This window comes from Stenella coeruleoalba, assembly GCF_951394435.1.
Source record: "Stenella coeruleoalba genome assembly, chromosome: 12".
NCBI lineage: Eukaryota > Metazoa > Chordata > Mammalia > Artiodactyla > Delphinidae > Stenella > Stenella coeruleoalba.
The window spans coordinates 62780291-62803930 of NC_137158.1; the positions used below are offsets into that span (position 1 = coordinate 62780291).

Consider the following 23640-nt stretch of genomic DNA (forward strand, 5'->3'; position numbering starts at 1 on the left):
GTGATACTTTCAATGAACATATGTAACATGAAATATAGTACGTATAGAAAGAACAAAATCACTAATTTGGAGGGAATATTAAGGAGGATGCTAAAAGATAAAAACTTCAGTGGCCTGCTAATAAATCTTAGCAGCATTATCTGAAATACTATACAACAAGAAGAAATGAAGCAACTGTACCTTAAAAACAGCTCAATATAATTAGAACAGACACAATATCTTAAAATAAAAACGAAGCATTTTACATAAAAGCGGAATCGGTACCAATGATGGCTTTCATCACCCAAGCAATGGTAGAATCCAAGATCAAAAGAAATGTATTAATGGGTTTGTGAAAAAAAATCAGATTGACCGTAGACAGAGAAGAACAGTGATATACAAATCTGTAAAGACCAGATGAACACAAACAAAAATTATCAGAATTAGGAAAGAAAAAAGACATTCCAAAGTTAAAACAGTATGTGTGAAGAGAGGGCAGAGTGGGGCCTTATGGGTCTATCTGGGAGCCATTACACATGGATAAGTCTTTCTGATTATATTAGGAGCTGCTGAACTGTAGTGTTCTCAAATTATACTGAAGATAACTAAAGACGGAGATTTAGGTTAAGCCCATCTGGCAGAGAGCTAACCAGTGGAAAACAGTTACTCAGGAGACACTAACAATAAGAGGTGACGGTAACCCCAGAAGATAACAGAGGACCTGGGCAGAAACCCGAACTCCTGCCACTTCTGAGCATTAGCAACTCTGGTTCTCTTCCTTTTGACTTTAGCTCATTCAGTGTAAGTATTCTTCACCTCTTTCAAAAACCCCACTGCCTTTTTTGTTCTAGCCACAGCGTTTCTCTCTTCACTCAGTTAATCCTTCACAACAGTATTTTTAGGATGTAAAGAGTCCTAAATTAGTATCAACTTCCAAGCTACATAAAGAAAAAAATATCCTTTACTACAATATATGCTGTGCGAGGAAACCCAAGTTGACTTCAAGAAATGGTAAAATCTGAGCTGGGTTTTAAATGATGACTAGGAGCCCACCCTGGCTTACAAAAGGCATTTAGACGTGTGTTGAGTGAATGAGTTGGGCAGGAAGGGGAGGAGAAGGGCATGTCAGCATAGGAAGAGCCCACAGGTAACATGGAGATGCCAAAGAAGATAAGATGCTAAAGGTATTTCAAAAGATTGTGTGGGTGAGGCAGAGGGTACATGGGAAGTGCACAAGGGACGACAGAAGGTCAATGAGGGTCATGCCTGTCATGCCACGCTAAGGAACTGGAATATTTTCCAAAGCGCAAAGATTTTTAAAGTCAAGACATTATGAAAGATGGTTTTGGAAAGAATTTTAGCATAGCAGGGATGGAGGAGCTAGAGGGTGAACACTGGGAAAGCTTAGCAGCAACAGTTTAAGCAAAAGATAACAAGGACTTGAATTAACGCAACAGCAGTGAGGATAGAAAGAATGTGACAGAATGTGAGACTTTTAGGAGGCAGAATTAATATACTTGAGAACTACCTGTATGTAGAAAAGAAACACGAGTACTACTCTGAGTTCCCAGCTTGGGAGACAGGGTGGATAAGGATGCCATTAAAAACTATATGAGGGCTAAAAAAGGAAAACAAAATTTGGTGATTTCCGTTATGGATCTGAGGTGCCACTGGGCAATCCAGGCAGAAGTGTGTAGTACAAAGTTGAATTCGGAAAAAGAGAAGGAGCTCCAAGTCATTAGCATGTAAGTGAGATTCAAAGCCAAGGAGATGAGAGAGACCAGGATAAGCACACCAAACCACAGAAGACATCGAATAAAGGATCTTGGGGATAGCATGTACAGAGAACAGGCAGAAGAAAGGGAACAAGAGAATGAGAATTGGTCAGACTGATAAAAAGAAAACAGAAGAGGTTGTCAATGAAAACCATGACTTGAAAATATTTCAAGACTGGTCAATAATGAATTATTGCAGTGAAGGCAAACAGGGTAAGGACTAAAACTAGCCAGTGGATCCGAAAATTAGTAAGAAACTGCAGCTCTCTCAAAGGAAGTTTATATAGCACGCTTGAAGTGAAAGCCAGACTAACTGGGGGAAAGTAAAGACAGTGTGTATAGGATGCTTCTTGATGGTGTAGAAAGAAAAATAATGTGGTAGCCTGAAAGGTAGGAGGAGTTTAGAAAAAGATTTCCTTAAGATAAGGAGATTTAAACATACTTCTAAGATGAGAGGAAAAAATCAATAGAGAAAGATACTAAAGAGACAACAGAGGTAGGAAATAAACGTAACAGATTAAAAAAGTAACTTTTAAAATATTTTATTGTGATACTTATTAAATTGGAAGGGGCTAAATTATTTTCAAAACTGACATTTTGAACAGTGCAAATAGTTGACAATCTATTAAGCTCTTAAAACATAAGGTGCATATTCGTTTACTGACCCTACACTGTGCATTGAGCAGCACCATGTCCTGGCCTCCGCATCCAGCTAACAGTGGAGGCAGAATCCCTGCCATCAAGAGTTTATATTCCAGGAAAAATCTCAGTTGTTTAAGAACTTCATCTCAAAATATTAATCAAAGAGTGTACAAAATGATCATTTAAAGACAGTGAGGACTAGAAACATTATATATTACATAAACGAAATATATTTAACAGAATGCCTTTAGAAAAAACGTTTTCATTACTTCTTATTTAATCAGTGAGTCTGTATGATGCATGTTTATGACGGTTCCTTGATAAGCAAAACATCACTGAAGCATAAGAGTAGTTATATCACTTTATATTCATTCGCTCTGCTTTCTTTGAGGGCAAGCAGCATACACAGCGAGTACTTCTCAAGGATACTAACCTGGCAGTGCCATCAGATGATGCAGTAAGAATATAGCGATCATCTTTTGACCAGCAAAGATCATAAATGATATTGAGGTGGCCACACAATTCTCTCATGAAACGTCCAGAAGGAATTTCATATACTAATGAAAATATTCGAAAATTAGTATGTTTCCAGATAGAGGATTCTTAACCGAATAACATAAAAATTCATAATTTATAATAATTTGTATACCAGGTAAGCACTGTCTATAAGAATATTATCACCAAAGACATTTTCAGTATTAAAAAATTTCAAAGTCTAGGGCTTCCCTGGTGGAGTAGTGGTTGAGAATCTGCCTGCTAATGCACGGGACACGGGTTTGAGCCCTGGTCAGGGAGAATCTCACATGCCGTGGAGCAACTAGGCCCATGAGCCACAACTACTGAGCCTGCGCATCTGGAGCCTGTGCTCCGCAACAAGAGACGCCACGATAGTGAGAGGCCCGCGCACAGCAATGAAGAGTGGCCCCTGCTTGCCGCAACTAGAGACAGCCCTCGCACAGAAACGAAGATCCAACACAGAAAAAATAAATTAATTAATTAATAAACTCCTACCCCCAACATCTTGTTAAAAAAAAAAAAAGTCGGGCTTCCCTGGTGGTGCAGTGGTTGAGAGTCCGCCTGCTGATGCAGGGGACACGGGTTCATGCCCCGGTCCGGGAAGATCCCACATGCTGCAGAGCGGCTGGGCCCGTGAGCCATGGCCGCTGAGCCTGCGCGTCCGGAGCCTGTGCTCCGCAACGGGAGAGGCCACAACAGTGAGAGGCCTGCGTACCACCAAAAAAAAAAAAAAAAACTCAAAATCTATTTAAAAGTAAGTTTTCACTTGCTTTAGACACAAGAATTTACATACCGAAAATTTTATAATGGGCTACAATTAACAATTATTCTTATCTCTTCAAAGCAATCCTAATAATCTTTGATAATCAATTTATTAATCTAATAACTTTAAAAAAGTATTTATTTATTTAGGCTGTGCCGGGTCTTAGCTGCGGCATGCGAACTCTTAGTTGTGGCATGCATGCGGGATCTAGCTCCCCGACCAGGGATGGAGCCCAGGCCCGCTGCATTCGGAGTGTGGAGTCTTACCCACTGGACCACCAGGGAAGTCCCTCAAATAACTTTTAAATTGCAATTCACTTCAAAGATTCTGTAATTTGGTCTTTCATGAATGAGGTATTATCTTATCTGAAAATCAATCAAATTCCAACCAAAATTTAACTATTCGAAGCAATGAGAAATTTAAACTGTGCTATTGTGAGAAAAAAATTCTAATACTAAAAATGATAGACACTACTGTGAGAGAATGAACAGAGATTTAATCTGATAAACAAGGCATTGTGTTATGGCTATGGTATATATATATATATACAATGAAATCTAAGATAACAACTTAACACAGAAAATACTTTCTAAGTCTCTACTTCCACCTAGTGGTAAAACCAACTGCTCTTTAAACTATCAAGCAGTACACAAGAACTTCTGTAATAGCAAAATAAAGACCTCGGAAAATCTGCTTCCCCATAAAAGCAACGAGAACACTGGCAAAAATTGTCAAAATTAACTTTTTCAGAACTCTGGAAATGAAAGGCTTGCAAAAATCTGAGGAGCATTTATTAAAGAAAACAGCTGAATCTTGGTAAGAACACTGAGCTCTGCAGTGTTTTAACTTGTCCTGTTCCCATTCCCCTCTCCCAAGCTCCAAAGTGGACTTAAAAACCAACAGCCTTGAAACTACGAAGAAAACCAGCAGCCTAGCAGCTATGGGATGGGGCAGAAGAGGCCTGAAGATCTCCAAAGCCCCACCTCCAAGATTTATCACTGCTGGACAGCTTGGCAGCTCCTGGAAAGGCTCGATTTTCAGGGCTTGGCTTTATCTGACCTGGCTCTGAGCATGATCTGTGTGAAGAGCTGAAACTCTAGGGTACATGAAATAATCAGTGGTGTGGCTATCTGACACAGTGATACCAGGTGGGCCTAAGAAGAGGCTGACCAAAAAATTCAAAAGGAAAAACTGGGAATGAGATGTTCATAGGGCACTTTGAAAAGCTCCAATACATTCTGGGGAATCTAGAAGGACACTTACACATGAAAGGCTGTGTATATACTGTGCAAGAAAGACCTGAAAGGCCCTATCTCTTACTGTGACTGCCCTGAGGGCTGTGCAAGTAAAGGCTAAGGCAAAGTTGTAAACTCCCTACTTTAGAATTGAAACCATATCCCAACACACACACACACACACACACACACACACACACACACACACACACACGCACCGCACTTCGGCACAGGCTGGGAGACCCATTCACTCAGGCATTTAAAAATCCCTCTCTAACCACTAGCGGACCACTAAGCTAACCAAGCAACGACTCCAGGGGTAAAACCTGACAAAGGATAAAGACCACAGAATTAGTCCAGGAACATCACTAAACAAACAACAACAAATCCCAGGTGGACAAATGGAGGGGGGTAAAGAGGGGAATCTGATTTCCAGAGTTGCCACATTGTAATATTTAAAATATCCAATTTTCTAGGGAGACACACCCCTAAAAAACCCCCAAAATAGTAAAGTATGGCCACACACAGGAAAAAAAGCAGTCAACAGAAACTGTCTATGACACTGGTTTCCTAGATAAAGACTTTAAATTCACTTGTATAAATATGTTCAAAGATATAAAGAAAACCACATCTAAAGAACGAAGGTGTGAGAATTATTTCTTACCAATTAATAGAGCATATAAAAAAAGACCAAGCAGAAATTCTAGAGTTGAAAAGTACAATAACTGAAATAAACAATTCACTAGAGGGTATCAACAGCAGATATGAACTGTCAGAATAGTCAGTAAACTTGAAGACAGGTCAATTGAGATTATGCAGTCAGAGGGGCAGAAAGAAAAAAAAATGAAGAAAAATGAATAAAGGTGCGGAGACCTGTAGGACGCCATCACGTGTACCAATATAGAAATGATGGGAGTTCCAGAAGAAGAGAAGAAATAGAAAGGGGTAGCAAGAACATTCAAAGAAATAAAGATGAAAAACTTCCCAAACTTGTGAAAAACATCAATCTGCACATCCCAGAAGCTAAATGAATTCCTAGTAGACACACCATAATCAAAAAACGACAAAGATTCTTCTTTTGTTTTTTGAGATTTAAGCAGTAAGTATATCTAAATTCAACTTTTTCTTTCTTTCTTTTTTAAAAATATTTATTTATTTATTTATTTGGCTGTGCCAGGTCTTAGTTGCACATAACAAATTTGAGGGCTTTCATAATCAAATTATCACTACTATCAACTGACTAAAATTGGATTAAAATTCGTCAAGAGATTTATTAATCCTTCATGTTGCAAAATTTCTATATTTAAAGTAGAAAATGCTTAAAAAATACCTCCTGAATGTTTTAAAAATAAATTTATCTTCCTTCATTTGATCATTTTCATTCTATTTCTGGACCGACATTGTATAGCAAAGTGCAAAATTATTATAAAAGAACTGTTACTTTACTTGAGGAAATCTATTTTAATTTAGTAGTACTAGTGGATGACTCAAATTAAGATTTCAATGAATTTTAAAAACCAAAAAACATCCTGCGTATAGACTACAATCAGCTTAAACAGAAGGATCATTACTCACAAATAATTGGATACCCATCCCGGCTGGCACAGGCTGCTGCTAATATTCTTCCATTGTGGGAGAAAGCAAGACAAAAACATCCTCGCTCTCCTGCATTTAGTGAGAAGAGGTGCTTGTTTGGGATACGGCAAGCCTGAAAAACATACATTTTACCAATATAGATGAAGAATATAGATATATAGATATATAGATATTTTACCAATATAGATAAAGATGAAAATATGAAAGCTAGCTGTTAACTTCAATTATTGTAGCTGTTGCAGTTTCTGGTTTTTTAAAAAGTCCCTCTACTGTGATGCAGAGGAAGAAGCAAGTAAGCAAATGATGGAAAACCATAGTAAATTACTTTCAAAGCAGAGAATCACTTTCAATTCTCCAGAAAATTAAATGAATTTATACTCCATGCCTAATAGCACTATTCACCCAAAATATGAATAGAAAGTTTCAATATCTGATACTCCAAAGCTGTCACTACCACATTATTTTTATACAGCCACAAAAATGAATGTATGTTACACCCTTATTTCATGACAGCAACTAATAAGTGATTTTTGCTGAACCATAAACTTGTTCTGAGTCTATAAATGCCATATAGGCCTAGCTGAAGTCCATGATGTATGAATATTCATTCTCTTTCTTTTTTTCTCTCTTAAAATAACCACTATTTGTACTGCCTTCCAAAATGTATTTTCAAAGTAAATCAATCACCTCCTATTGATTTCTCATTCACTAATTTTATTAAAATTCCTTCATAATTTTTATGTTTCATTCCTTATTATCAGATGAAACCAAAACTTTCTGTACATTATTATCTGCTGTAGAAAATACTACTTTTTTTTTTTTTTTGCGGTACACGGGCCTCTCACTGTTGTGGCCTCTCCCGTTGCGGAGCACAGGCTCCGGACGCGCAGGCTCAGCAGTCATGGCTCACGGGCCCAGCCGCTCTGCAGCATGTGGGATCTCCCCGGACCAGGGCACGAACCCGTGCCCGCTGCATCGGCAGGCAGACTCTCAAACACTGCGCCACGAGGGAAGCCCACTACTTACTTTTATTTGTCCTAATTCTCTCTTTCAAACTTTTGTGAGCCTTAGTTCCTGTGTTTCTTATTATTCAAAAAGTTCAACTGAACATATATTGAGCCCTTACTATATGCCAAGAATGTGGCACTTTATTACAAATGTCTTTTTATATATTCATCACAGTAAACCTGTAATTATTATTACTATATATAGCTAATAAGGATTATTCAGAGGGTTAAGCCCAGCTTAACGGGTCGAGTCAAAGACTACTGGTTCAAGGGCCCGCTTTCTAGATTGGTATCAGCTTTTTCATAAGTAGCATCAAGATTTAGCAGCATTATGAAGAGGCAGCATTATGAGCAGCTACTAGAACGGCGAAAAATTCAACAGACATTTATTAGGTACCAATAATGTACCAGACACCATTTTCCCTCCATTCTCTATTGGGATGATATAGAAAAGGGAAAGGGGGATAAAAAGAAGACAAAAATTGAAGGAAAAGTTAGGAAGTTTCATAACCACTTGCTGCTGCTCTTAGAGGAGGAGATGTAGTTAAGGAAAACTCTGTGCTTCATCACTTAAGCCAAACTACTAACGGCACCATCATTTTCTTTGTATTCCCAGAGTTTGACACTGTATGCAGAAGAGGCACTTGATGATCGTTTAATAACAGCAATAAAGATCCTCAACATTTTCAACTCTTTCCCCTTCTTCACTACCTTGTCAATCACTAACTCACACTAGGTCTTTCCTTTTGTATTTACCTCTTACTTCTCACTTTTGCCACCAATACCCCAAGGTATTGGGGTATTGGACCCTTCTCAAGGTTGGACCCTTCTCATCTCACACATCAATGACTGCAATGGCTACCTTTCTCTCATTCTGATGTATCCTACCTCAAGATCTACCTGCCATCACCAGCGTTAATCTGTCCTAAAATACAACGGTTATCGTGCTTCCTCCCTATCTGAAACCTCCCATTATCTCTCAATCCCACACAATCAAATATTAGGCTACCTACCATTAGAGCCACTCCACAATGTGGGCCTAATCTATCACACCATTTTTACCTCTTATACAAACTTGGGTTTCCAGCCAGCCAAGTTTTGAGTGCCTGAGGAATACAGCAGGTGCTTTCCCATTTATTTACAACATTGCCACAATATGAAATACTCCTCCCTGTCCTCTTCACCCACTCCTAACTTTGCCATGCTTTAAAGTCTACCTCAAGTTCCACCAACCTGTTGAATGAACCCTTCTTCCACCACTCCAGATCACCTTCTACATAGCTGCAATTCTCAAACTGTTTTAGTTTCAGGGTGCTTTACAGTCTTAAAAAAATTTTGAGGACTCCAAAAAGCTTTTATGTGGCTATATAAACAGATATTTATTATATTAGAAATTAAAATTGAGAAATTTTTAAAATATTTGTTAATCATTTAAAAAACAACAGAGCAAACCTATTAAATGTTAACATAAATAATTTCTTTTTATGAAAAATAACTACATAAAGTGGAATTGTTCTATATTTTTGAAAATCTTTTTAACATCTGGCTTAATAAAAGAGAGCTGGAATTTCATAACTGCTTCTGCATTCACTCTCTTGTGATATCATGTATCATTTAGTCTCTGGAAAACTCCAGTGTATACTTGTGAGAGAATGAAAGTCAAAAAGAAAAACTAAATCATTATGGAATCATTATGATCTTATTATGAAAATAGACTGACTTCAACAGACCCCTTGAAAGTATCTCAGGACTCCCAGCAGTCCCCAAATCATACTTTGAGAACTACTGATCTAAACAATTATTTTTATAGCTATATTTCCTCAAGACTTCTTTGCAGCAAACCTGACAGTGAACAACACTGTAACCACTTCCCGTGTCCCCAACTGACGTGAAAGGTCCCCAAGGCCACAGTCTAAGTATTATTCTCTCCATATTATTATGTCTGAAGTATTTAAAATTGATTTTAAGATGTATCTGTAAAATTAGCCTCAGAAAGAAAGTCAGATATCATGCAAAACAAAATGTGAACAGGTCTAGGAAAATAGTCATTCTTTGTATATACTGAGTATATAAAATGAACCACTCCACTCTTCATGGAAATAAGAGATTTGCAAAACTTTATCAGTAATGCTTCTTGCCACTACAAAATATGCTAACCAAGTAAGAGAACTTTAGAAAAAGCTTAAATACAGCTCAACTTGTAGTAAAGATATATACATATACCTATCTCTATCAAAATGTGACTCAGGAAGAAGCCAGGAGCTATAAAAAAGTTCATGAATCCATAAATTGTAGATTTACGGGCTGAACTGTGTCCCTCCAAATTCATATGTTGAAACCCTAACCCCAGTACCTCAGAATGTAACAGTATTTGGATATAAGGTCTTTAAAGAGCTGATTAAGTTAAAATGAGGTTGCTAGGGTACAGCCCTAATCTGATAATAATAAGAGACACCAGTGATGCACGCACACAGAGAAAAGACCATGAAGACGCAGCAAGATGGCAGCTACCTGCCAGACAATGAGAAAGGCCTCAGAGTAAATCAACGCTGCCAACCCTTAATCTGGGACTTCCAGCCTCCAGAATTATGAGAAAGTAAATTTCTGTTGTTTAAGAGGCCCAGTCTGTGATATATTTTTATGGCAGCTCTGACAAACTAATAAAACTCCCCAGGTCACTAAAGAACTTACGATAGTGTCTTTATGCACATGATAGGCACTCTATTATTATTTACCAAATGAATTAATAGAAAGACAAGATCATGGTTAAAAACAAGGATAATCTGGGAGTTTTAAGTAGGAAGCCAGTTACCATAGGAGCTGTTGGCGTTTTTAAGGTAAATGAGTAAATATCTAAATGAATCCAGTGTCAGAGACCACTTCACCTGCCCAGGCAGTCGTTTCCACTTCACCACTTCCTTTGAATCTTCTAATCCAGGTTCTGTGTCTACTGAACGTGCCTCATGGTGTTGTTCACAATACAATGGTTTACCCTTTTCTTCCTGAAGAGCCATCATAGAACGATAAGATGGCTTTATCTAAATATGTATAGAAAGTGAGAAAATGCATATATCACGTTAATCTTTTTCTCTTTTCTAGCATATATGGTTTTTAAAATATTGAAACAAACATTATAATATGAAAATGTTTTCAAAATGTAATCCAGAAAAAAATCCTACTTTTTGCTTGAAATTACAGTCCTAAACCCAAAAGCCTTAAAAGTGGGAAGGAATAAAACAGAACTCCAATAGTTACATAAAATAGTTTTAGTAACTCTGTCCCTTTGTTTCTGCCTCTTCACCAATACCTACCAGATGTTATATTATGGCTCTGACATTGTACTATGGTATCTCTGGCTTTAGGATCATGAAACTGATAACATAAAGATCTAAAGATTTTTAAATCCTCCATTTCTTAAAATAGGTTTAACTACACTCAAACCAATGAAACCAACCCTATGGTCACATTTTATAAGATCAACTACAGAATATGCAACTGGCCTGAAATGTCTTATAGCAATGAGACAAAAGCAAAAGTTTCACCTCATTTTAGGACAAATGCTTCGCTAAGATATTCATAATTTTAACCTATGTGACACAGAAGTAGAAATATTACTTACTGATTATTTGAATAATATTGTAAAAAAATGTGCCTGTAATTCATGGGTCTGCAAGCTATGGTCTGGGCCAAATGTAGCCTGATGATGTTTTTGTAAATAAAGTTTTATTTGAACACATCCAAACCCATTTGTTTAGTTATCACCTACATATGTCTATGTAGCTACTTTCACGTTATAAAGGCAAGGTTGAGTGGCTCCAACAGAGACTGTATAGCCTACAAAGCCTAAACTATTTACTGTCTGGTCCTTTATGGAAAATATTTGTCAACTCCCACTTTAAATCATTCTCTTATCTTTAATTTTTAAGGATCAGTATTATTAAAAAAATGTATTTTTTTCCTAAAACTGAAATCTATACTTAGTACTTAAAATTCATTTAAGTATCTTTTAAGTATCAGCTATTACAGGCTTAATATATAATCTCTGAAGGTCCCTTTCTATTTCAGAAGTCTATTAAAATAATTCTAAAGACTCTACCTTTTTAGAAATAGAAACATGTCACCATTTAATCTCAACAATGGAAGATATATTTTTTGCATGCGCTATTAACTTACACATTCTGGAACTTTTAATCCTCTTACAGTTACATACAACGTTGATGGATAACGATTTCTTGGACATTTTAACCACCACTCAAAAACCTCAACGACATTTGATTGGGATCGAGGCTTTGTGGGTGGGTAATACAGCTGCAAGCGAAGTTTCGAATTGATGTTTACATTTCCATTGGCTCCTAGAAGCTTAAAATAAGAATTCAAATAAAACGTTACCTTCATTGAAAATACAACCAATAAAGCAATAGTATATAGTCAAAAACTCATTTTAAAAAGATTAACATGGCATGCTGAAATTCTTTAGATTTGTAAAGCAGAGGAAAGAACACTGACACAGTTGGTCAAGCACAGTTCCAGGTCATTCTGACAAGATAGCCCAAATGACTTAAAATATCTTCCCAATGGCTGTGTCTTTTCCCCTATACAACTTCAGACTGTTGGTAAAGCATTTACATTACTGTGCTGGGTGTTACTTTGTTCAAAGGAGGTGATCAATACACATTTGTTTGTAATAATACTGTTTGTAATAAAGATTAAAATGCATATTATTTAAACAGAAACAAATTTCCCATTTGTTCAGCATCAGTATTTTTAGTGGTAAAATATCATGATGTTTAAATTTTTAAAAAGTCAAAATTATTTTAAAAAAGTAATTAAGATACTTAAACTTGTTTGAGCCCCTTACTACATTTTTAAAATATTTTAGTCTACCCTCTTAAAAAGGTCTATTCAATCAAGAGAAACTATTAAACAAGACAACGTATGTTTCAGCTACATAAATGGAGATTCTTATGAGAAAAATAATGTCACCAACTCAAAATAGGTCCTCTTTCACTAGACTATGACTCAAGTAGAAAATACCTTTGCTAACTTTTGTGCCCTTTACAAATTAGTAGAGACAGTTGGGAGCTTTTGCAGCAGTTTAGGCAGGTGGAGCTGACAAACTCCAAGAGTAGGAAGGGACCGAGTACAGGGAATATTTAATAACTGTTACTGACTCATGCAACTTGGAAAGTAAAAACGAGAAGAATCAAGAAAGACTCTAAGGTAGTGCTATCCAACAGAACTTTCTGTGGTGATGGGCATGCTCTCTATTTGTGCCATGCAAAACAGTATCCATTAGTCACACATGGCTATCGAGCATTTGAAGTGTGGCTAGTGCAGCTGTGGAAATTAATTTTTAATTATATTTAATTTTAGCTAATTAATCTGAATTCAAATGGTCACTTATGACCTGTGGCTACCAAAACAGATAGGGCAGCTCTAAGGTTGTAAACTTGGGAGACTGGACAGATGGTGGTGCTACCAACTGAAGCAGCAGATGTGGAAAAGTTAAGAGATCTAGGGAAGATGTTCAGCATGGGGGGGGTCAGATATCTATGGGTCACCCAAGTTGAAATGTCTGAATTCTGAGGCACACACAAGAAAAGTGGGTCTAAGAAAAGTGGATTAAAGATGGAATCATGAGTAGGATTGATATTAAAGAGATAGGTGGTAGACCAGGAAGGAAACTGAAGGAACTGAAGGAATGGGATAAGGAAAATCAGGAAAGGATGGTGTCGAGAAAACCAAGGTAACAAGAGTTTCAAGAGAGTGATATCATGCACACAGGTGTGATAAAAGAAGAACTAGAAAATGTTCAATAATTTGGTAAATAGTGAAGTCATAGTGATATGTTTGGAGAAGCTTTAGTAGCTGAGGCAAAATCCAGATTGCAATGTGTTCAGGAATGAGGCATCAATAAAGAAACAGAGCTGGCAAAAAATATAGCTCATCGTTTCCCTACCCCTCTCAGGGGAAGATGTAAAGTCAATGGAGGTCGTAAGCTGAGAGGTGATGTTATGATATAGAGGCGTAAAAAACCAGTTTCAAATTGAGCAACTGAGATGTTCAGTTGTTAAATATTAAACAGTCGAGATTCCCTTCATAAACTGTACTACTATCTGCCTGAAGCTTATCATAAGGGAATAATATCATTTTTAGAAGGTATTTATTCCCCAGATTCTAAATCATACTTTCCATAAGTTGTATTAATATTCACCAGGCAATTTAGTTTATACTAGTATGCTACTTAGTATGAGTAAACAACTAAGATTCAGCCAAGATCCTGCCATTATGATTACAAACTACAAAGTGGAACTTGAATAAATAAGGCTTTATTATTTTTTAGTTTAAAAGATCAGTCATATATATGTGCTAAAAGAATCAAAAGCGCCTCTACCTGAGAATTAGGATAAAGTCTCATTTAAATCTGGACAAAGATCCTTTGGGGTTCATTTGGACCACTATGATAACTTTACAGTTATCTAGGACAGTCCTGGAACCAATGGTATAGGTTTTAAAACATTCACATTTTAATTTGATTCATGCCACTTTCTCAATAGATATTCACGGAGCACTTTCTATGTGCCATTAATATGCGGAGAGTGATGATATTATAAAATAGAGAGTTTGAAGAGTGATATATTAAATGTAAAGAGATCTGGTAAAATAAGGACTAAAATATGTTCAACAAATTGGCCAAAAAGAATCACCAGTGACTTGAAAAGCTTTCAGTCTAATGAAAGAGATACGTGTTCTAATAGAGGATGCACATAGAATAATGTACACTTTATTCCTGACTGCCATTTATATCAATGGCATAAAGTGGATAAATAAATAAAACTTAATATGACACAAAGGTAAAAATGCTGTGAAATACATTGTTTCCCAAGTGCAGTTTACAGTAAATACTGCAGTTCTGCACAAACCATAGCATAAAAGGAATGAAAAGTTTCTAATAAGACCACAAGATGGCAATGTTTACTATGTGAAAGTGACCTTCTTTGCAGTTTTTTTGTTTGTTTGTATTTTTGCCTTTTTCTTTTTTATTTGGTATGAGAGGGGGTCTAGAAAAAGGTATAACAGGTTATAGAAGGGAGATTTTAGAAGGTACAATGGACTAAGTGATTCTTCAGCCTATCAGACTGCCCTTCAGCAAGCAGACTGCACCTCTCCTAAAGCCTCTAACCCACAACATGGATTCAGTGCCCCATCTGGGTCTTCACAGCATCTACTCCATAGCACGTAATCATATAGGTAATACGTTTATACAGAAACTGAACTGGAGGCCAAGGACAATGTCTAATTTATCTATGAATGCCCTATATTTAGCAGAGTACCTGGCATTTCATAGACTATTTTCATAGACTATTTACCATGTACATTTCAAATAGTAAATACTTGTTGAATGGATGGATGCACAAATGGAAAAGTTTTATAATACAAAACAGGTTAATTACTCAAGACATTTTAAAACTCAAATTTATGTTTAAAGTCAGAAATAAAAGAATTATGTAAGTAAAATGTCCCCCTTTTTAAACGTTAATCTATCCACGTCTTTCATCTCTGCTGAAACATCCTAGTCAAGACACCATCATTTTATACCTAGACTACAGCAAGAATTTTCTACCTTGATTTCCAGTACATACCTTTGTACCCTCTCTAATCCATTCTCCACTCAGCAAAGTAATCTTTCTAACAAATAAATCAGATTATTTCATCCTTTTGTTTAAAATCCTTAAAGGGCTTCCCATTACTTTTTTTTTTTTGGCAGTATGCGGACCTCTCACTGTTGTGGCCTCTCCCGTTGCGGAACACAGGCTCCAGACGCGCAGGCTCAGCGGCCATGGCCCACGGGCCCAGCCGCTCCGCAGCATGTGGGATCTTCCCGGACTGGGGCACGAACCCGTGTCCCCTGCATCAACAGGTGGACTCTCAACCACTGCGCCACCAGGGAAGCCCCCCATTACTCTTTAAAGTTTATAATGGTGCCCTGTTGCTATAATGGCTCAAAGACCTTGTATTATCAAGGCCCTGTCTACCTCAGCAAGCTCTTCAGGCACCATTTCCCCTTCAGTCTCTGTCCTCCAATCTTAGTGGCCTTCTTGTGGTTATCTAGGTATTCCTTGTTCCTTCCAACATCAGGGTCTTTGCATAGCCTGTAGCCTCTACCTAGAACTCTCTCTTTCCCACTACTGCCATCCAGCTTATGCTCAGGTTCAATGTCTCTTCTGCAGGAGACCTTTTCCTGACCCCGCAGGATGTTTTCATCATCTACCCCATCCAACTTGAGAGTATTTATAAAAATTGTAATAAATGCTAAGTTGTATAATCAATTGTTTTATGTCTGTTTTTCTTGCTAGAATATGAAGGCCATGAGGTCAAGGAGTTTATCTTCTTTGTTCACTGACCAGAACAGTGGCTGGCACATAAATAATAAATAATTTGTTGAGTTGAATAAATGAGGTCAGGGCTGTGTGTGTCTTTCTCTGTGCTGGATCCTTAGAGCCAAATAGTGTACCTGGCACACACTAAGCACTCAATAAATATTTAAGAATCTGAATGAGCATCACCTGAGCTTGAATTAATAACTCTTTACCATGGCAATCTTACCTCCTTATCATAACTCCTTATATGAAACCAAACTGACTTGGAAAAAAGTAGCGCATCAGATTTGAAGATTATTTTAAACATTCTTTAAAATGGATGAAAAACATACCTTGAGAAATGCCCAGGCGATTTTCCGGAAGCCACATTCTTGGTTTCGAATTTCAGAGCTGTTCTTAATTTCTTCCATGCTTAAGAAATCAAGAATCTGTAAATAAGCATAACAAATTACTTCACAGTATACTAGGCTATCTAAAATTTTATATTTCCTAATGATGTATTATTAAATTTTTAAAAATCCTCCCTTAGAGAAGAAAAACATTTTTATTTCATCTCACTCACTTTTGAGTTAACTCATCCAGTTAGTAAGGTCCATTTTTTGACCACTTTATCTTTTATCAATAAATCTTTAAGATTTATTTAAAATTCAAGACAAAGCATTAATTACCTCAAATATAGTCCTGGCAAAAATAACCAGGCACAAAATTCTTAAGCTTTGCTCTTTTTTTAATGTATGAGTGCAGACTTCAAAGAATTGTTTGTTTAAAAAACTCATGGCCTTAATCTGTGGGTTTTTCCTTGGATCAGCTTCCTGAAACTGGGTATTTTCTCTTTGGATATATGTTGTCATTAGGCTTCTCAAGAGAACTTCTTTCATATCTCTACCCTAACTGGATATTAAAGCTCATGGATTTGCAACCAACCTGCCACAGAGACTACATGTATTCTAGGTACATGTCAGAGACTACCACTTCCTGGTGCTTATCAAAAGCTCAGCTGAGATAACAAATCTTTATAGAGGACTGCTTAAAACATAATATGCACTCCATTTATTCCTCTTCTTTATATACTTAAACTTGTCTTCAATGTAATACATTCTCAGTGAAAAAAATAATGACAGTATAAGAAAAATATAAAATAAAGTAAAAACTTATAATCCAGACCCATAGCTGATCAACATTAACATCTAGTTTATAGGTATCTAAACCTTTTTGTGTGTTCCAATGCTATCTGCAAACTATTTTCATGTAATATGTAGTGGATAGCTCGAGTCAATACATACATATGTATACCATCATGTTAATGGCTGCCTAGTATTCTTCTGTATTAGAAATATCATAAATTTAATTAAAAAACATAATTTATTTAACCAAACCTCTTGCTAATTGAAGAGATCTGTTTCCTTAAAATTTCTGCTATTATAAACACTGCTTAAATAAATATCCTTACACACACATCTTTGTGCATTTGTCATTTTTCCCTTAGGTGAAATACCTGAAAATGGAATAATAGCTTTAAGAACCTCTGATAGATATTATCGAGTGGTCCTCAATACACCATTAAAAAGTTGAAATCAAAAATTAGTTTTGTAGACAATAACATTTTATGTCAAACCTTAAGAATCATCCAGGCTTCCCTGGTGGCGCAGTGGTTGAGAATCTGCCTGCTAATGCAGGGACACGGGTTCGAGCCCTGGTTTGGAAGATCCCACATGCCGCGGAGCAACTGGGCCCGTGAGCCACAACTACTGAGCCTGCACGTCTGGAGCCTGTGCTCCGCAACAAGAGAGGCCCCGATAGCGAGAGGCCCACGCACTGCAATGAAGAGTGGCCTCCGCTTGCCACAACTAGTGAAAGCCCTCGCACAGAAACGAAGACCCAACACAGCCCAAAATAAATAAATAAATTAAAAAATAAATAAATTTTTAAAAAAAGACTTGGGTTTAACACCCAAAAAAAAAATTTTTTAAAAAAAGAATCAACCAAAAGTGTTTATAATTCAACAACCTAACTTTCTTAAATCTCATAATATTATTAAAATGAGTATAAAATAATATTATGATAATGGAGGACAAATTTCTATGACAAAGAAACAGTACCTTTATATACAAATTATATCATTTTTTTAAAAAGCATGGCTTTGTACAAATCATACAACATAATCACAATTGTAAATGGTGGATTCATACCATAAGCACACTAGATCATCTGAAAGTTAAGGATCATAAAAACAAGTGACTCTACAAAATAAGTTATTGGCTCTGGTCATGCCTTGCTTTTTCCCATGCTAAAATTCCCCATCTTGCTTAAACTGGAGGAGAGGCTTTCTCTCCTTTCCTTTGCTTATGGAGAGATAACATGAAGTAGGGAAAAGAAATGTGATATTTTAGATTCAAATTATCTTTAAATACTAATTACCTTCATCTAAAACTGGAGTAACTCTGGGATAATCACTTTATGCTTTGAGCCTTCATTTCCTTTGCAGTAAAAAATTAGAAATAATAAGTCAGCTAATATCCAAACTATGTAAAAAACTCTTACAACTCAATAGTAAAAAAATAATCGGATTAAAAAGTGGGCAGAAGATATGAAGAGACATTTTTCTAAAGAAGACATCTGGCCAACAGGTATATGAAAAGATGCTCTACATCAAACATCATCAGAAAGATGCAAGTCAAAACCACAGTGGGATGCCACCTCACTCCTGTTAGAATGGCTATCATCAAAAAGATTAGAACGAGTGTTGGCAAGGATGTAGAGAAAAGAGAACCCTCGTGCACTGCTGGTAGGCATGTAAACTGGTGAGGCTACTGTGGAAAACAATATGGAGGTTCCTCAAAAAATCAAAAGTAGAACTACCATATGATCCAGCAATTTCACTTCTAGGCATTTATCCAAAAAACCCACAAAAACCCTAATGCAAAATTGTTCATTGCAGCATTATTTACAGTGCAGATGTGGAAACAACTTACATGTCCACTGATGAATGAATGCATGAAGAAATTGTGGTATACACACACAGACACAGACACACACACATACACACACACACACACACACAAAATGGAATATTATTAAGCCATAAAAAGCAATGAAATTTTGCAATTTGTGACAACATGGATGGATCCCAAGGGCATTATGCTAAGTAAAATACGTCAGAGAAAGACAAATACTGTATGATCTCTCTAATATGTGGAATCTAAACAAACAAATAAACTAACCAAGATAATAGATACAAGAACAGATTGATGGTTGCTAGGGGTGGGGGGTGGGGGTTAAGAGAATAGGTGAACTGGTTTGGGTTTTTTTTAGTTTAAATAAATTTAATTCTTTAAAAAAGGTCAGCTCACAGGCGCTCTACTCCATAAAGCTTTCCCTGACTGCTATGACCCTCCACTAACCCTTGACATCTAAGAAGTTCTACTTCATTTTGGTTATATGATACATTGTATTAGTCAAGCGATCTGTGTATTTTCTTCTTTATTTCTCCTAGTAGTATACAAAATCTTAGGAAGTCTGATACAGTTAAATGAGTTTATTCTTTGTGAAGAGGGTTAAAAATGGAAGGCTGCTTAGACATAGATTAGATTCATCACTTCAGTGAATAGTCATGGCATTGTTTTAAGGATTAAATAATACAGAATAAATCAAATGGCTAACTACTTGTTCTAGTAAAGGCTCAGCAAAGACACGATTACTTGTATCTCCATAGCACATTACAAATACATTATTCCTAGAGGTCAAATTCTCACACTACTTTGTTGTATTATTGATCTACTAAAATAATAGCTTATATCTGTGCTATTAAAATATTAACTAAAATTTAGTTTAAACTGCTCTATTCAATTCATACCTCAAAGAACAGGATGACTTTAGGACTCTCATCAAAATCTCGAAGCAAATAGGGAAAGTTTTCATTAAATATAATTTGTTCTTCCCACTCTGGAAGTCTTGATTTTAACTGTTTAAAGTCATATGGCTGGGTCATAATAGGAAGAATATAATCCACATTCTCCTTTTCATAGTAAGATGAAACAGGCCGTTCACTGTTCAGAAAAGATACTTCCATTAACACAGTTCTTTACAATTTTAAGGCAAGAAAAAAATAGAGTGATAGTGTTCAAGATGATAAACAGCCATGATACATAAGGAAAAAAATTTTGTCTATCTAGAAAACTACAAATTTTATACGACGTAAAAGTAGTAGTATCTTAGTTTCATCTTGTATTTACATACTATCAGTCAGTTTCATAGAATTACTTTATTATTTACACATAAAGTGAGAGGTGTGATTACACCTTTGGCATACAAAGCTGGAATTAAGTAACACCTTCAGAATCTTAAATGAGTTTGTGATAAATTAGTACATTAGATTTAAATAACAAAATGATCACAACAGGATTGTAAGTACTTTGAGGTGTGTCATATTTTCTTTGTATGCTCCAAGACAAATGAATAAGTGAATAACATTTCTGATAATTTTCAAGTTTCCCAGGCCTGCCATTTTTCCAAACAAACACCTTTTTTTGAATTCTAGTACTGTCATTTATTTTATCAATATTATACTTCCTATTTGGGCCTTCAAACACGTATTAGCTATAGAATTAACATTAGGAAAAATTAAATTCAAGACATTTGTCTCATCTGAGGCACAGATAACATATTAACTTCAAAAGAAAAAAATGAGGTTAGAGACAATTAAAGCAGTGCCACATCAGATGACTTACAATGCAAGTTAAATGCCATAGAATGAAAGTTAAGCTTGGGAGAAACTCTCTCAACTCCCCTTCACTTAAAATGAATTACTGAATTAACACATGTTCTCCATTTCTTCTATAAAACATACTGATCAATATCAATGGTTGATGAACACCTACAATTAGTATACCATTCTTTAATACACATCTATATATAGCTCTATTCCCATTGACTGTCAATGGCAGAAAAGAGACTTCTATGGTAGACAGTTTCAATTTCAAGGGTTGGCTGCACAATTTAAAAAATTACCTGTCATCTTTCTTGACATATTGACCAGTATTCTCATCAACCACATGAATTTTCACCATCGGGTGAGAAATCATAAAATCTGACTTAAGCCGATCAGTTCGGTGAATGTAAACTCCCAGGACAAGGTCATCATCAAGCAAACATTTGGGATAAACTGGACTATCTCGGCTTGTTATTTCATGAACACCGTCACCATCAGTGTCTTCATTATCATCTGAAACTACATGCATGGAAGAAAATCAATGTTATAATTAATTGTTCCCATAACAATATACTCAACAATAAACACGGAATTTACAGATTATCTAATCCTAGTGATCCATGATTATTTGTCTTTGTTAACAAAGGCACTTCAAGGAAAAAGAAAGAAAAAGCCAGATAATAGCAGACTACACTCTGAGAGTAAATATTGCATTTACTAATGCACTAAAATAGGGTGAGGTATCTTTCTTTTTTTCCCTAACAAGGACTAACAACACAGAAAGAAAAAAATGAGAGCCAAAGACAAAAAAGTAATTTCATTTAGAAATTTTCTAAGTGGAATATGTATCACTCAAATTTCTGCTTCTGGGTAGGATGCAGTAGGATGTTGCAGGTCAATGTTTCTGGTAACAACAACTTGAAAAAGCCAAATAAATTTTGAAAACCTTATTTTTAAAGGCATCAGAAAAGTAGAGAAACAATGTATAGTAGATGGACTAAAATTCCAGAGAGGGAGAATCAATCGGGGGTAAGCTGATGGACTGGCAACTGTTTCAGTGTCTGGGGACATTTGCTGATTAGCATATGAGCAGAGGACCCAAGAAGAAGGTCACTACTGGGAGAAAGAGTAACCAGCAAAATTTTTAGTGGGTGCATGGGGTTAAGTGATAAAATCAGCCTCAAACACAAGGCCAACGTGAGAGGCTAAAGAGGTAGTAAAATCTCCCAGTCTTGTGGTACTAGGAAACAATGACCCACCAGAGGGAGGGGCCTGAAACGAAACAGGCAAGGAGGAAGCCCTGGAGGGCATGGTCATTTTATGCCTACAGCCACTTTTCACCTGGGGTCACTTACCAATTCTGGGCGCATCTAGAGGTTGAGAATCCAGGCGTACCCCCTGGCAGAAGGCCCCTACTGGGGGACAGAGAAACCAGCAGAGATTTTGGCATTCACGCAGGGCTGGAGTGACAAAATTGGAGACTTCAGGGGCCTCAAACACACGGCCAGTCTCTCCCTCAAGACATTTGCCAAAATTTGAAGTTGCATGGGGCAGAAGGCTAAAGGACTAAGCTGAGACTTCTGAAAGGCAAAACTGAATCTCCCAAAGTCTTTTAGAGTGGACAAGACAAATACCTGCCAGGCTCTCAATCTGAAACACCTGGAAGGGCACATCCTAGGAACAGGGCAAATCAGAGATAGAGTCTTACCAAAACTGCAGCCCAGATCTGACTTAGCTCAGATTAGTTGAAATCAGTTGCCCACCCTGTCTGCCTAAAAGTGGAAAGAGGAAACCCTCTCTAGTGGAAGATAAAATCATCTGGAGCCTCTGGGATTCTATACACCATGTCCAGCATATAATACAAAAGTTACTAGACATAAAAGAGGCAAGACTGTATGACCAATAACCAGGAGAAAACACAGAAAACAGAAGCAGACCCACAGATGATTCAGCCTGGAGTTAGCACAGGAAAGACAGACAAAATTATTTTTAAAAATAGAGACTTTCTACAGAGAATTAAAACTCATAAAAATAACAGGCATTATGGAACTGAAAAATGTCTGAAATTAAGAATTCAATGGATGTGTCTAAAAGCATACTGGACACAAAGGAAGACATTATTAGTGAACTAGAAGAAAAATCAACATAAATATCCAAACCAAAGCATAATGGAAAAAAAAACAAAAGAATATGGGGGAAAAAGAAACATAAGAAACATGTGGACAATCTCAAAAGAGTTTGTGAAATTATAATCTAGAAAAACAGGAAAGGATGATGAAGAAGCCATATTTAAAGAAATAATGACTAAGAATTTTCCACAACTGATAAATGATATCAATCAGTAAACTCTAAGCAGGGTGAATTCCATCAAAGCTATATTTAGGCATAGCATGATAAAACGTTGAAACCAAAGACAAAAGGGAAATCTAAAGAACAGCCAGAGGGAAAAAAAAGACAACAGTCCCCTCAAAGGGACAGAAATAAGACTGCAGTTGGGAACAAAAATGATGGAAGCCAGAAGACAACTGTATGATTTCCTGTAACCTAAAATTATATATTAGTAAATATGCTTCAAAAATGAAGGTAAAGGCATTTTAACAGAACAAAATCTGAGTGAATTAGCAGGCCTGCACTAAGAGAGAGAATAAACTGAATTCTTCAAGCAGATGAAAAATGGAAAAATGGAAATAAAGGAAAAAGTAAATTTGGGGGTGAATATAAATTAATATCAACTGTACAAAATGGTAACTGTAACATCTGTGAAGTTTAAAATATATATAGGCCTAAAATACAGGATAAGAACCTAGAAGGCAGGAGGGGGGATAGATGCAGAGAAAGAAAGCACCTGACAAAATCCAAATGGAGTCAAACTATTCTCATGTTTTAGTCGTGTCGGGGAAGTGTATTTTGTTAGGGAGTTAGTTTGTATTAGACTATAATAAGTCAAGAATAAACTTAATGTTCTTCAGGGTATCAGACAGTAGAAATATGTGTAATTAATAAGTTAATAAGTTAATAGAGGGAACAAAATTTTTAAA

At 36.4% G+C, this 23640-nt stretch overlaps 1 protein-coding gene across 8 annotated transcripts in view; it reads right to left on the bottom strand.

Moving 5' to 3' along the window:
• The window catches only part of AHI1 (Abelson helper integration site 1), a 247157-nt gene that overhangs the window by 195012 nt on the left and 28505 nt on the right, over positions 1–23640 (bottom strand). For all 8 annotated transcript variants that reach the window (XR_013830781.1, XR_013830782.1, XR_013830783.1 and 5 more), the window contains exons 7-13: positions 20902–21121; positions 19748–19940; positions 16227–16322; positions 11687–11872; positions 10399–10551; positions 6486–6618; positions 2830–2953 (exon numbers count right to left, since the gene is read on the bottom strand). Coding sequence is in view for 2 of the 8 variants with exons in the window: in XM_079939317.1 (XP_079795443.1) it covers positions 2830–2953; positions 6486–6618; positions 10399–10551; positions 11687–11872; positions 16227–16322; positions 19748–19940; positions 20902–21121 (1105 nt within the window). In the remaining 6 variants the exon portion in view is untranslated. The remainder of the gene's footprint in view (positions 1–2829; positions 2954–6485; positions 6619–10398; positions 10552–11686; positions 11873–16226; positions 16323–19747; positions 19941–20901; positions 21122–23640) is intronic.